We start from the raw sequence: 14,063 nt of genomic DNA on the forward strand, positions 1-14,063 counted from the left end.
CAGCCATGCTGTGGCAGCAACCCACATATAAAATAGGGGAAGACTGACACAGGTGATAGCTCAGGGTGAATCTTCCTTGGCAAAAAGAAAAAAAAAAAAACAAAAACAAAGGAAAGGAACCAGGGTTCAAACGTGGTTTATCTAATGCAAATATCTGGCCTTTCTGTGAGAGCCCAGCATTGGAGTTCCAGCTCCTGGGAGCCCAGAGGTCACCTCAGGTCAGTCACAGGCCCTCTCCTACTTAAAACCAGTACCTCCTCGACAAAAGTGGTGTGAGGATTAACCCCGCGAGCCGTGAAAGTCCTTTGCAAACAGTCCAGCATCCCGTACACACCAGGAGAGTTATGGTCACAATGGTTTTATTGCAGCAAATCCTCCCTCATTTTTCCTTTGGGAGAATTTGGATTTTTCTAGGTGGGATTTGCTTGAAGCTATATGTGCCCATATGAAGGCAGAATAGGACACTGGATTCAAATGCTGGCTGTGCCATTTAGTGGCCGTATGACTTTGAGCAAGCAACTTGAGTTTTCTGTGCCTTGGTTCTCTCATCTGTAAGATGGGGATAATAATAGTACATATTTCATAGGGTTATTACGAAGCTTAAATGGGTTAAAATAGATATAAAAAGTGGAGGACAGTTCCTGACACAAGGATAATGCTCCATAACCACTAGCTGTCGTCATTACCACCATCATCACCAAGATTAATAGGATTTCTGTCAAGATCCTGGGCTGTAGAGAGACACACAGCCAAGTTTGAACCCTTGACGGACGTAGCACTTACCAGCTGCTGACACTAAGTTAGTTACTTGTCCCTTCCACCCTCAGTATCCTCATCTGTGAAATGGGGATGATGCTAACACTTTCACCATCAGGCTAACGCAAGGATTAACTGACAGCAAGTACGTGGCACACTTAGCCTGGGGCTGGGCACGCAGGAAGGCCCCACCGAGTGGTCAGGAGAAGAATTACCCAGAAAATCCGTTAGGGTGGCTACTATCAAAAAACAGAAAATAGCAAGTGTCAGTGAAGATGCAGAGAAATTGGAACCCCAGTGCACTGTTGGTGGGAATGTACAATGGTGCAGCTGCTGTGGAAAACAGTATGGAGGTTCCTCAAAAAAATTAAAGATAGAATTACCATATTGTATTAGTCAGCTCAGGCTGCCATAAGAAAATACTGCAGACTGGGTGGTTTAAACACAGAAATGTGTTTTCTTGCAGTTCTAGAGGCTAGTTATCCGAGATCAGGGTACCGGCGTGGTTGGGTTCTGGTGAGGGCTCTCTTCCCGGCTTCCAGACGGCTGCCTTCTCGCTGCCATGTCCTCACATGGCTTTTTCTCAGTGTGTGAGTGAAGACAGGGGAGGAGACAGACACAAAACTCTGTCTGCTCCTCTTTCTATAAGGCCACCAATCCTATCAGATTAGGACCCCACCCTTATGACCTCCTTTAACCCTAATCACCTCCTGAAAGCCATGTCTTCAAATGCAGCCGCATTGAGGGTTAGGGCTTCAATGTATGGATTTGGGGAGACACAATTCAGTTCATAGCACATACAATCCAGCAATTCTACTTGTGCGTGTACATCAAAAAGAATTGAAAGCAGGGTCTCAAAGAGATATTTGTACACCCATGTGCACAGCAGCACTATTCACAACAGCTAAGAGGTGGAAGCAACCTAAGTGTCCATCAACGGATGAATGGATAAGCAAAAAGTGGTGTATACATACAGTGGAATATTGCTCAGCCTTAAGGGGATTCTGACACAGGCTACAACATGGATGAACCCTGAGGACATTATGCTAAGTGAAAAAAGCCAGTCACGAAAGGACAAATACTGTATAATTCCATTTATATGAAGTATCCAGAGTAGTCAAAATCATAGAGACAGAAAGCAGAATGGTGGTGGCCAGGGGCTGGGGGAGGGAGGAATGGGGAATTGTTTAATGGGGATAGAGTTTCAGTTTTGCAAGATGAAGAAGTTCTGGAGACTGGTTGCACAACAATGAGAACACACAACACTACTGAACTGTACACTTAGAAATGGTTAAGGTGATAAATTTTATGTTATGCATTTTTACAAGAAAAATGAATTATCTGGAAATCCCTCCAGCATTAGAGCCTCAGCCCAAATATAGGCCACCAGGGGGCGGTGTGCACCCACTCCCATTTTATCTCACAGCCCTCCCCATCTTCCCCCCATTGACCGAGCTGGCGGTTTCTAGAGGGAAAAAAGCCCTAGGGTCCTGGAGAAAATTAGAGCTCCTCCTCCTCCCTGCCCCCTCCCCAGGCGGACCAGCTCTGCGTAAGCCCCCCAGCTGCACCGCACGCTCCTCATCCCCATCACACCTCTCTGAGCCCTGTTCTTTCTCTGGATCCCTGCCCTCTGTGCTGGGGACACAGCAAGGGCCGGATGGAGTGCACCCACTTTGCCCGGCTGCCCACAGGCCTCTGGATTGCCCAGAGGCTGGAGAAGAGGGACAGGCAACAAAGACTCACCTGCCCCCAGGTTACCCAAAGAGGAGGGGACACAACAATGGAAATGGATCAGAGACCTCTCATCCCAGGTACAAGAGCTTCAAGGTCTACCAAACCTGGGCTTTTCCAGCTCAGCTGCTCACCATGTATGTCATAACCTCCCTGGCCCTCTGTCTCTTCATCTGTTAAATCTGTAATAATACCTGGGAGGACTGAAAGAGCTTTAAAAATCCCTGATGCCTGGAAAGCACTCACTGAATGGACTACTTCCCATTTCATGCCCCTGATCGGATGCTGGCCCGGGTCTGCTTCCGTCTTCTAGTGGTTTCCTACAGCACAGCATCCACTCTCTGGTTTGCACTTTCTCTTAAGAGACCTCTCTCGAAGAAACCAGCACCAGGACCTTCTGGACACAGGGTCAGTGATTGAGCCAGTTAGGACTCCCTAGGTTTCGAGTCACAGAAACTCAGTTAAACTGCCTCAAGGCAACTGAAGGGTCTCATGGAATCTAAGGAAAAGTGGAACAGCAAATCGCTGAGAAGAGCAGACTCAGGATCTGAGCTCTTCGTGGAGCCCTGGAAGTCCTCCCTCTCCTTCCCCATCTCCCTCTCCCCTTCCCCAATCCTGCTTTCTCCCTCCCCTCCCTGCAGGTCATCTCCAAGACACATGCCCCCACTCACTCCCTCCAGCCCCTGACCCCCCCATTCTTAGAGCATGCCACGCACACTCCCACCTCAGGGCCTTTGCACTTGCTGTGCCCTCTGTCTGGGACGTTCTTCCCTAATCTCCCCCACTACCTCCCTCCTTCGAGCCATGGCTCAGGTGTCACAGTCTCAGTGGTGCCTTCCTAGACCAACTGATTGAAAATTGCAACCCAGCCCCAGTGCCCGCATGCTCCAGCCCCTCCCCTGCTTGCTTGCTTTTCTCCTTTAACCTTGGTTCACAAAAAATTGGGTTAATTATAATCCTTGCTTCATAACCCACTCTCATCAGCTTTTAATGATTAATTTTCATAATGTAATAAACACCTGTGAAACCACTGCCCAAAACAAAAACTAGAATCTTGACAATGACCTCCCTCTAACCATATGGTCCACCCACCGCAGCGTCACATCCCCCACCATGATCCCCCTCCTGAATCCCGTATTTAATCTTCCCGTGTTTCCTTCTTAGAGTTGATTATTGCATATGTGTGTACAATTTTAGTTGCTTTCAACTCTGTATTAAGGGTGTCATGTTTTGTCATAGGACGTTTTTCACTGGCTATTCTATTTTAGAGATCCGTCCGTATTGTGGGGTGTGGCTCTAGCGCCTTCGTTTTGACTGCCATGTAATATATCATCATGGGAATTTCTTCATCTGCTCTCCCATGGATGGGCATGTGGGTGTTTCCTAATTTTGGCCACTGTGAACAGAGCCCTGTGAATACCCTTCCACACGATTCCTGTGGTTGGCGGGCAAGAATTTCTGCAGGGAACATATTTTGGAGTAGAATTGCTAGGTCATAGGCCGTGCACATGCTCAGCTTTAGGAGATAAAGCCAGGCCGTTTCCAGCCGGGCTGCCCCAATTCACATCCCACCAGCAGTGTTGCGAGGGCTCTATTTTTCTCTATAGCATGCACACTATGACTATGTATTTTACTTATGCAGCTGTTTACTATCTTCCTCCACCCCTCCCCCGAATGTCAGTACCAGGAGGGCAGGGACTTCTGTCTCTCTTGCCCATTATTGTATCCCCAGTCCCTAGAACAGTGTCTGGCACACAGTAGGTGCTTAATAAACATTTTCTGATTGAATGAACAAGTGGACAGCCCACACGAGACCTGAGAGCTCATAGGATATACTATCGGCCCAATGACTTGGAGCTGGGCTCTCATTCAACCCTCTCCCAGTTTCTATCCCCCAATCCAGGGAAAGGACCATTGGCTAAAAGCTACTGATGCCTGGGCCCTCAGGCCAACTAAGTCAGAGTTTCGGAGGGTGGGGCTTCCTCTTGGTAACTCCCCATGGCTCTTAGGATGAAAAACCCAAACCCGCGCTGGGCTTACAAGGCCCTGCATGGTGGCCCTGCCCACTTGGTCTTGCCCCAAGCTCACCCCTGCTCCATTCTCAGCGGCCACTCCGGCCTCCTCTTTGTTGCTGTAACACACTAAGCTCTTTCTCCCTTCTGGGCCTTTGCACACCTCTGTTCCCTCTGTTCCTCCTCCCACCCTGCTTAGCTGTATTAAGATTATGGATCCTTCATGGAGTAGCTGAAATGTCACCTCCTCTGAGAAGTCCTCTCTGGCTCCTGAGACCTGGTGGGACCCCTGTTAAAGACCCTCACGGTATCCTGAACTTCTCCTTCATGGCTCTTGCAAAATTGTGTAATCACACTCGGTGTGATTCTTTGATTCATGTCTCACCCTCTCACTAGACTCTGAGACACAGGAGAGCAGGAACTATGCTGTTTTGGTTATCTCTATGTCTCAGCACATAGTCCAGTGTCTGGCACATAGATGGGGGCTGGTATTTTTTGGATGGATGGATGGACAGATAGATGAGTGGATAGATGGATGGAGGGATGGGTGAGTAGGGGGAAGGAAGGGAGGGAAGGAGAGAAGGAAGGAAGCAAGGGAAGAAGAGAAGAGGGAAGGAAAGGAGGGAGGGAGGAAAGATCATTTGCATGGATGAATGTATAGATGAATGGGTGAATAGATGCATGCATGGATGGATGGATGGATGGATGGATGGATGGATGGATGGATGGATGGACGGATGAATGGATGGATGGATGGATTGTTGGATGGATGGATGGATGGATGGATGGATGGATGGATGGATGGATTGTTGGATGGATGGATGGATTGTTGGATGGATGGATGGATGGATGGATGGATGGATGGATGGATGGATGGATTGTTGGATGGATGGATGGATGGATGGATGGATGGATGGATGGATGGATTGTTGGATGGATGGATGGATGGATGGATAGATGATGGATAAGAGAACAAACAAATAAGTTCATCTCTTTCCACCATGTTTCCATGCCACCATAATGGTGCACATAAACATCCTGGCCGATGCTCTCAAGAGCATCAATGATACTGAGAAGAAAGGCAAACTCCAGGTTCCTCTAGGTCATGCTCCAAAGTCATTGTCTGGTTTCTAATTGTGATGATGAAGCATGGTTACATCGACAAATTTGAAATCATTGATAATCACAAAGCTGAGAAAATCGTTGTTAACCTCACATGCAGGTTAAATAAGTGTGATCAGCCCCAGATTTGATGTGTAACTCAAAGATCTACAAAAGCGGCAGAATAATCTTCTCCCATCCTATCAATTTTATTTCATTGTATTGATGGCCTCAGCTAGTACCATGGCCACGAGGAAGCAAGACAAAAACATATGGAAGAGAAAACCCTGGGATGCTTTTTCTAGGGATACAATACACACATACAGATAAAAAAAAAAAAAGAGAGAGTTTGTGTTTGATGGCTTTTGCTCTCTTGGCTTCTCCATTGGTGTTTGAGCCATCTCCCCAGTGGATTGTGGGCTCCTTGAAGGCCAAATTCCTTTCCCCTCCTTAGAATCCCTTTCTCCCAGAGGGCCCTGGAAGCAGGCCTTTGCACTTCCAGACCTTCCAAAGCCCACTTGAGAGGGGCCATTAGGATCCGCACCAGATCCTCAGCTGGATGCCATTCCAATGTCCCCAAACAAACAGAGGCAGCATGGTGCTGGGGGAGGTGCAAACGGGTTTGGGATTCAAATCCCAGCTCTGCCACTTACTCCCTGGGAGAACATGGGCAAGCCACTTAACCTCTTTGAGATTCAGGAGTTTTTTACATCTGTAAAATAAGACAATATCACCTAGCTTGCGGGGCAATTGTGCAGAGTAGTGAGTACTATGTAAGCTGCAGGTAACAAGCACTCAATAAACGATAACCTTTATGTGACGAGCACCAGCCTCACCACACAAAGGTGAATAAGACAGGCCCTGATCTCATGGATATCTCACTCTAGCACGGACAGAGTCCACTGAAGTGGCCAATGGCAACACAGGGTGTCACATCCAAGTGTGGGCAAAGGAACACGGGAAGATGGGATGAGTTCACAGAAGGCTTCCGGGAGGAGGTGACATTTAGTTAGACCTTAACATTACACAGTGTGGAGTCTTGAGTTCTTCTTTCCAACTTGCTGCTAAATTTCCATGTGACCCTGAGCCAGCCTCTTCCTCACCCTGGGGTCCCCAGATCCCCTTCTGTAACATAAGGTTGTTGAGCAGCAGCTCTGAATTTTTTGGGTCAGAACCTCCTTGGAGAAGAATCTCTGAAAGCCAGAGCCCTCTTCCCAGATAAATGCAGACACATAAGTTTGTCTGTAACGGGGAAGGGGGCTTCATGGACCCCCGGAAAGCCATCAGTGGACCCTAGGCAAAAATCCCAGAGCTCAGTGATCCTTTTGGAGCATTATCCCTGCAGAACTGGCCCTGCCCTCATATGGAGCCTCTCGCTTTAGTCCGCGGCAGGCGCAAGCAAGCAGAATCATTGACCCAATCTGGAAAGCCCATGAGGCTGCAGGGCAGAGCAGGGGCCCCGGGGGGCGGAGGTCGCTCCAGCTGGCTGGGGAACCGGAGTTTGGTTCTGGGAAAGCGCCCTTGGGCAGCCTGCCCCCGACCCTGCCTAGTTTATCACCATCTGTCCTGGGGAGGAAGAGGAGCGTGGGCCGCTCTGGGCAGGCTCCCAAACAGACCGCTGACCCCCGTCTGCCGCCCAGGCTGGAGTTCCCGGATGCATCCTTCATCTTCCCTAATCTAAACACCCGCAGGCCGCGGGTGGTCCATCCCTCTCCCAGCTGATGTGTGTCTTCAGCTGCATCCAGCTTGCCAGAGCAGGGAGAGCTGGCCATCCCATTAACGCTTGAGCTGCTGCCCCCACCTGCCTCCCTTGCCATCCAGCCAACCCTCACCCAGCATTTATTGAGCACCTATTGTTTACAGGCTTCTGTGAATGAGATGGCAGAGGGCCTGCCTTTACCTTTTTCAAAGGTCTCTGCCTCCAGGCCTAGGTCCCTCTCACCGCCCTGGGAGGCAGGATGCTGTTGCTAGCCCCCTCACCTGAGCAGGTGGGTGCTTGGGGACTTGGGCTCCGGGTACTGGAGGAGAAGCAGCTCCGGGCTGGTGTCTGGCCACTGCGCTATGCTGCTATGTGATCCTGGGCCGGTTTCTTACCCTCTCTGGGCCCTGGTCTTCCCATATGTACGCTCGGATCCATGATTCCATTTGGCTCTGAAATGGGCCTTGCCAGCCCCTCCTCACCCTTCTCCTCCAGAATAGTGGAAGGAGAAGAGAAGGTTGCCCTAGAATGCTGTAAGATCGTTCTTCAGACAATCTCTGGATCTTATTCATTCATTCAAGCATTTATTGAGCACCTATTGTATGCCATGCCCTGGACTGGGCAGCTGGAATGCAAAGACGACTAACATTCAAACAGGCGAGCTGCTTGAATAGACACCCCACTCCACGCCTTGCGCCCTGCTTGGGGTCGGGAGACGTCCTGGGGTTTTGGGGCGCCCCGGGACTCACGTGGCGGCGCCAGCGGCGCTTAGGGCCTTCATCTGTCTCCTCCCCTTCCTCCTTCCCCGCCCCCTCCCCCTCTCCTCCCCTGAGCGCGGCCGCGGCCGCCTCCCACCCGCGGGCTCCCGGCGCCCGGCAGCCGGCTCCTGCGTCCGTCGGTCGGCGGCGAAGTCTGTCCGCGCGCGGAGAGCCCAGCGCCCCAGCGCGCGGCGGCCGCCGGGCCTGGGAGGGAAAAGGCGCGGAGGCGGGACGGCGGCTCCCTCCCACTCTGGAGGGAGCCCAGGAGGCGGCGGTGCTGAAGCGCGAGCCGAGAAGGAGGCAGAGCAGAGGACAAGCGGTGAGAGCGCGGGGGCTTGGGGACCCCACCCCCGGCTCCCGCGGGGGACCCGCGCGCGCTTCGCGGAGGTCTGGGCTGGGGAGGGGGCGCTGTTACCCCCAGGGCGGGAGGCAGCGACGATCCAGCTCCCGGCCTCACCTTCTCGGTGACGCGACCCCCGAGGGGCCTTGGGCCGCGCCTGCAGCGCCGCGCATCCCCGCGCATCCCCGCACGCCCTGCATCCCCGGCCGGGCGCGGGCCCCGGGGGAGGGGAGCGCTCGCGGAGCTGAGGAGGGGGCGCCGCAGGTGAGGAGTCTCGGCAGATCGCGCCCCCAGCCCCAGCCCTCCCTTCAGGCCTGCCCCAAGGGAACGTGGCCTGGCGACCCCCTTTAGCCCCCCTTGCGCCCCCCCCATCGGTTCCCCATTGTTCTCAGCCATCGCTCTCCCGGGAAGGGGGGGAGGGGGTGCCGCGCTCTATTCTTAAAGGGCCCTCTCCCCTTCTTGTCTCCAGGCAGGTCGCGACCACGAGTGGGGTGGGGCGTGCCCACGGGCCCCCGCCCCCCTCGTCCCCTCGCCCAGCTCCGGAGCCGCAGCCTGGCCGGCGGGCCGGAGGTGGGCGCCGCACCCCTCCCCGGGCGTTCTTCAGCCACCAGGCCTTCCAGGACAAGGGGGACAGGGACGCCCCCTGCAGCAGGAGCCGTCGGGGAGGCGGACCCGAGACAAGGCAGGCAACCCCACTGGAGCCAGGCGCAGGGTCTGGGACGCAGCTGGGAGCGCAGAGGGCTGGCTGGGCGCTGCGGAGAGCAGCAGGCTGGGCCCGGCCTCCTGGGTGACAGGCCCTGCGCGGCCGGCAAGAAGGACGGGAGACCAGCAGGGAAGAGACTGGACCTAGAGTAGAGGCCGCTGCCTGTCTCCCTTATCTGAGCTGAGGGAACCAAGGAATTTAGAGCAACGTTTCCCCCGTTATAAGAAAGACTCTTGCTTTCCGGAACAGCACCCTTTATCTGAGCCAGCTCTGCCGGGAACGAATCCTTGTAGCCTGGAACACCCCATACTCCTTTAACTGAGGCCTCTGGGCCTCCCAGAGGACCAGGAGTTAGAAAGGAGGTTGGACAGTCCTTGCTGCCCCCCTGGGGAGAGAGGAAGTTCCCTGCCTGCTCCCAGGCCCAGGAGGAGCTGGGCCAGTGGTAGTGGGGTCCTGGCCCCCGAGGCAGCAGCGGCCATGTCACGGCCAGGCCAGGGTGTGATGATGCCCGTGAACGGGCTGGGCTTCCCACCGCAGAACGTGGCCCGGGTGGTGGTGTGGGAGTGGCTGAACGAGCACAGCCGCTGGCGGCCCTACACGGCCACCGTGTGCCACCACATCGAGAACGTGCTCAAGGAGGACGCCCGTGGTTCCGTAGTCCTGGGACAGGTGGACGCCCAGCTGGTGCCCTACGTCATCGACCTGCAGTCCATGCACCAGTTTCGCCAGGACACAGGTGAGCAGACTCGCTCCCCGCCCCACCCCACCCGCCGGGCCGGGCCGAGACACAGACATCACTGCCATCGCTACCCCACCGCCACCTTTCATGGTCGGACGCTGAAGTGCCCCCTCCATCCCTGGGAGGGAGCCTGGACCTGCCAGAAGGCCAATGTGCTGATCCAACCTCCCTGCCCCCCAAAAAAGGGAGAGCCCAGCCTAGTCCAGCTTATGACTTGGGTTCGAGTCCAGCCTCTTATATTAGTTGTAGGGCTGTGGGCAAGTTACATCACCTCTGAGCCTCAGTTTCCTCATCTGTAAAATGGGGGGATCAGTGTCTCTCAGCTGTGTGAGGAGTGAACAAAATTGTGCTCATCGAGAACAGAACCTAGAAGAGCATTAACACTCAGTTATCGTAGTTAAAGGCTTTCCATGCATTTCCTCATTTGATTTTTTCCAATCCCAGGCAGTAAGTCTTAGTATTGTATTATCATTATTAGTCCCATTTTGCAGATGAAGAAACTGAGTCTTACAGAAGCTGAGTGATTTAAACTCAGAGCTGGAATTGAAGCCCAGGCAATTGAATTTCAGAGCCAGAGCTCTTGACTGGTATTCTAGCCTGGCTCCAAGTGTTGGTGGTGTTGGGGGCGTGTGATGATGGGGGTGGTGTTGGGGGTGTCTGATGGCGGTGGTGATGATGGGGGTGGAGGCGGGGTGGTAACGATGGAGGAGATAGTGTTGGCGGAGATGTCAGTAGTAGTATTGATTGTGGCGTAGGTGGTGGTGGTGTTGATGGTGGTGTTGGTGGTGGTCTTGGCAGTGGTGTGACGGCGTGGTAACGATGGAGAGAATGAGGTTGGTGGCAATCTTGGTGGTCGTGTGATAGTTGACGATGGTGACAAAAATGGGGAGGGCCCACTCAGCATTTTCGTTCGCCATCCCTGTGGCCATCTCCCTGAGTCACTGTTCCCTGGTGGTCTCTGTGACAAGCTTGGTGGGCAGTGGAGGATGGTGAGGTCCTGCCTCATGGAAGCTGCAAGAATCCTTGGCATGTTTGACCCCAGGGACCAGCTGATGAAGGTTGGGGCAGTTCCTGTGAATCCTTGGATGACAGAACTGCATGTAGGCCTTGGACTCAGTAGACACTTTCTTTCTCTCTAAAGCTGTGCCGTCCAGTATGGTAGCCACTAACCACAGGCAGCTATTTAAATTTATGTGACTTAAAATTAACTAATATTTAAAATTCCATTTCTTGGTCCCACTAGCCACATTTCACGTGCTCAATAGCCACGTGTGTCTCCTGGCTACAGTACTGGACAGCAGAGATCCAGAACACAGCTTTCATTGCAGAAAGTTCTAGTAGATAGCTCTGCTCTGGAACATTGCTTGGTGCCTCCAGAGTGGTTACCAAGTGTGGAAACACAAGCGAACTGATAACAAATGGTTTATTGATGTTGCTTTTCAGTACATCTGTTTCCATAGCTCCCAGCACTGACTGTGCTCACTCAGTGCCAGTCGTTCATTCATGCCATCATAGGGTCATTTATCGATCTCCTGCTGTGGGTCAGACCCTGGGCTAAACACTAGAAGACTGCAAGGAGCAAGACAGCCAGGGTCCTTAGTAGAGGTCTACTACTGGGCGACCTATGCTGGAGATCTCGGTGTAGTCGGGGAGCAGGCAGGCGCACAGTCACACAGGTAACGAGTTGCAGGTCTGAGATCACGAAATACACCTGGTCTAGGGGTGGTCACAGAAGGATAATCTGAGGAAGTGATGATTGAACAGAAATCCGAAGAATGAGTGAGGGAGGCAGTGTTCCAGGCAGAGCAAACGGCCAGTGCAAAGGCCCTGTGGTGGGAAGGAGCAGAGTACGTTCAAGTCTGTTGTGTTTGCAGTGCAGTGAACGAGGGGAAGGCGGTGCAAGTTGAGGTTGGAGCAGGGACCAGACTGACAGGCCTGGACGGCCATGTAAAGGGCTTTGAATTTTATCCTGAGTAGAGGAAGTCACCATTGAGTCCTCGTGCCCATTCTCCCAGAGAGGCACTGAGTCCCTGACAAATGAGAAATGCTAGGCGTCGCTGGCCCCATTCTCTCTGATTTATCCCAGAACCTTCTCTGGTGGAGGGCTGGGGCCTGACAGCGGCAGGAGGTGGTTTCCTCCTTGGCTCCAGGGTCGGCATTCTGCAGGCTCGGAGCTAGTGCGGGGGCCCGGCTTATGGCCCTTAGAAGCAGGGCTGCCCCCCACCAGGGTGCCGAGTTGGCCATTTCGCCTTTGATTCCCCCCCACCGTTTGGGGCCCCGTTTCTATTCCCAGCACCCCCACTTGGGTTCCTAGCACCCCAGACTCCCTCCATTCCCCCTTTCGACAGGCCCCTGTTCTCGGCGGCACCCCTTTTGTGCTGCAGCCCTGCTGGATCCCCCAGAAGTTCAGCTTCGCTCACTTCCCCCCCCCCCCCCCCCCGGAGCGGCTCTCTCCACACCTGCCCCCTGTTTACCGGAAAAGGGAAAAATCCACTCATCCCTCCTGGGAGCCTGCCAATACCCCCCAGCGAGGGAGGAAGGCCTGGAAACCTCTGGGGCTGGCAGGGGACCTGGGACTCCCGGAAAACTGCCAGAGGGAGGGGCAAGGTGCCTCCCACCAGACATGGTACAGGGTGCTCCCCCACTTCTCCCAGGAGCAAAACAACATCGAGAAAGGAGATCTTGTCCTCACTGCTAATGGTCCAGGGAAGAGCCTCGGGCAGGCGTCCTCCCCTCTCCAGGCCTCAGTTTCCACATCTGTGAAATGGGCAAGAGCATCGCTTTGCTAGCAGGGTTGTTGGGTTGATGGAGAGAACCCAGCCTGTGATTTTATCCTACAAACCTTGACTAATCACTTGCCATGTGCCTATCCTGTGCTGAACACTACGGAGGTATGAAAGATGAGTAGGAGACCCTAAATCTTGAAAAGACTGTGGTTCTGTCACACACACACACTAAAAACAATAGAAGGTTGTAAAACCCAAAGCTCGCATACATGTACTGAAATGAACACAGCTTCTATCTAGATTTTCCCGTTGTAAAATTCTTGATAAGTTCATTGAAGCTGAACTTTGATTTTGGGGGGAAGTAACAACATGCAGCCGGCAGACTTTCCGATAAGGTCAGAGAGTAAATATTTTCGCTTTTGTGGGCCCTACAGTCTCTGTTGTAACTGCTCCACTCTGCCATTGTCACATGAAAGCAGCCATAGACTTTATGCAAATGAATGTGGCTGTGTTCTAATCAGACTAGCTGTGGACGCTGAAATTTGAATTTCCTATAATTTCCACGGGTCATGAAATCTTTTTTTTTCATTTAAAAATGTAAAAACCACTCTTAGCTCGTGAGCGCCGCAAAAGCAGGCGGCGGGCGGATTTGGCCCGCGGCCCACAGTTCGCCAACCCGTGCCCTAGCATGTCTTAACCTGCCCACGGGTAACACAGCGCTGGTGCCACGGCACGCCCAGCAGGTCGTATACTGAAATACACACCTCGTGGCGTGTGCCGAGGTGCACATGGGTGTGCGTACACGCACACAGCACCAACCCGCATGTTCGCGGCTGACACACAGATGCCTTGTCTCTGTGCCTGTCGTGCAGCCAGCAGAAGAAAGCCCAGGTGTCCGGCCAGACCGCAGGGGAGAGGCCGGCCCGGTCCCCTGGAGGCTGCTGTTTGTTCAGCTGGTGCCCCCTCACCTCTCCCCTGCGGGGCTGTTTTCATCGCTCCCCGCAGGGGGTGAGGTTCCCTTTGAAGCCCTGCAGGTCCAGAGCCCACGTGGAAGGGAACACTGTGACCCTGGGCCACGTGATGTCAGATCACGCCCTTCCCGGGCATGTGTGCTGCGACAGCCATGGTGTCCTCCGTGGTGGGCCCCGTGCTGTTCCCCCAGGCTCTCCTCTGCTTCCTTTGTCTCCAGCCGTCCCTACCACAGGCAAACCCAGATTTCACAAATGGGAAAGCCAGGGCTGAGGGGCCTGTGGGCACAGCCGCTGGTGGCGGAGCTGGCCTAAGGAGCCATTGGGGTCTGGGGGAGGGGGTTGGCTCCACCAGCAGTGGGGGAAAGATTGGGGAGCCGTTTTCCGCCCCCTGTGAGGCCCCAACTTCCCTGAGGGTCCCTGGGGCAGTGCTGTGGGGGCCTCGGAGGGCCTCACCCAGACCCTGGATCCAGGCCCCACAGCTGGACAGGAATGTGACTTAGCCACTTGCCAGGCAATTTCCAGATTCC

The 14,063-nt window shown here is 53.7% G+C and overlaps 1 protein-coding gene and 1 pseudogene across 2 annotated transcripts in view; both read left to right on the top strand.

The window, feature by feature from the left end:
- Positions 1-5,519: 5,519 nt before the first annotated feature.
- On the top strand, positions 5,520-5,905 carry LOC131398647 (small ribosomal subunit protein uS8-like; annotated as a pseudogene).
- Positions 5,906-8,871: 2,966 nt separating this feature from the next.
- The window catches only part of DTX1 (deltex E3 ubiquitin ligase 1), a 34,206-nt gene continuing 29,014 nt past the window's right edge, over positions 8,872-14,063 (top strand). For both annotated transcript variants that reach the window (XM_058531465.1, XM_058531466.1), the window contains exon 1: positions 8,872-9,836. In XM_058531465.1, coding sequence (XP_058387448.1) covers positions 9,578-9,836 — 259 coding nt within the window. In that variant the 5' untranslated portion in view covers positions 8,872-9,577. The remainder of the gene's footprint in view (positions 9,837-14,063) is intronic.

This window comes from Diceros bicornis, chromosome 35 (assembly GCF_020826845.1).
Source record: "Diceros bicornis minor isolate mBicDic1 chromosome 35, mDicBic1.mat.cur, whole genome shotgun sequence".
NCBI classification, from domain to species: domain Eukaryota; kingdom Metazoa; phylum Chordata; class Mammalia; order Perissodactyla; family Rhinocerotidae; genus Diceros; species Diceros bicornis.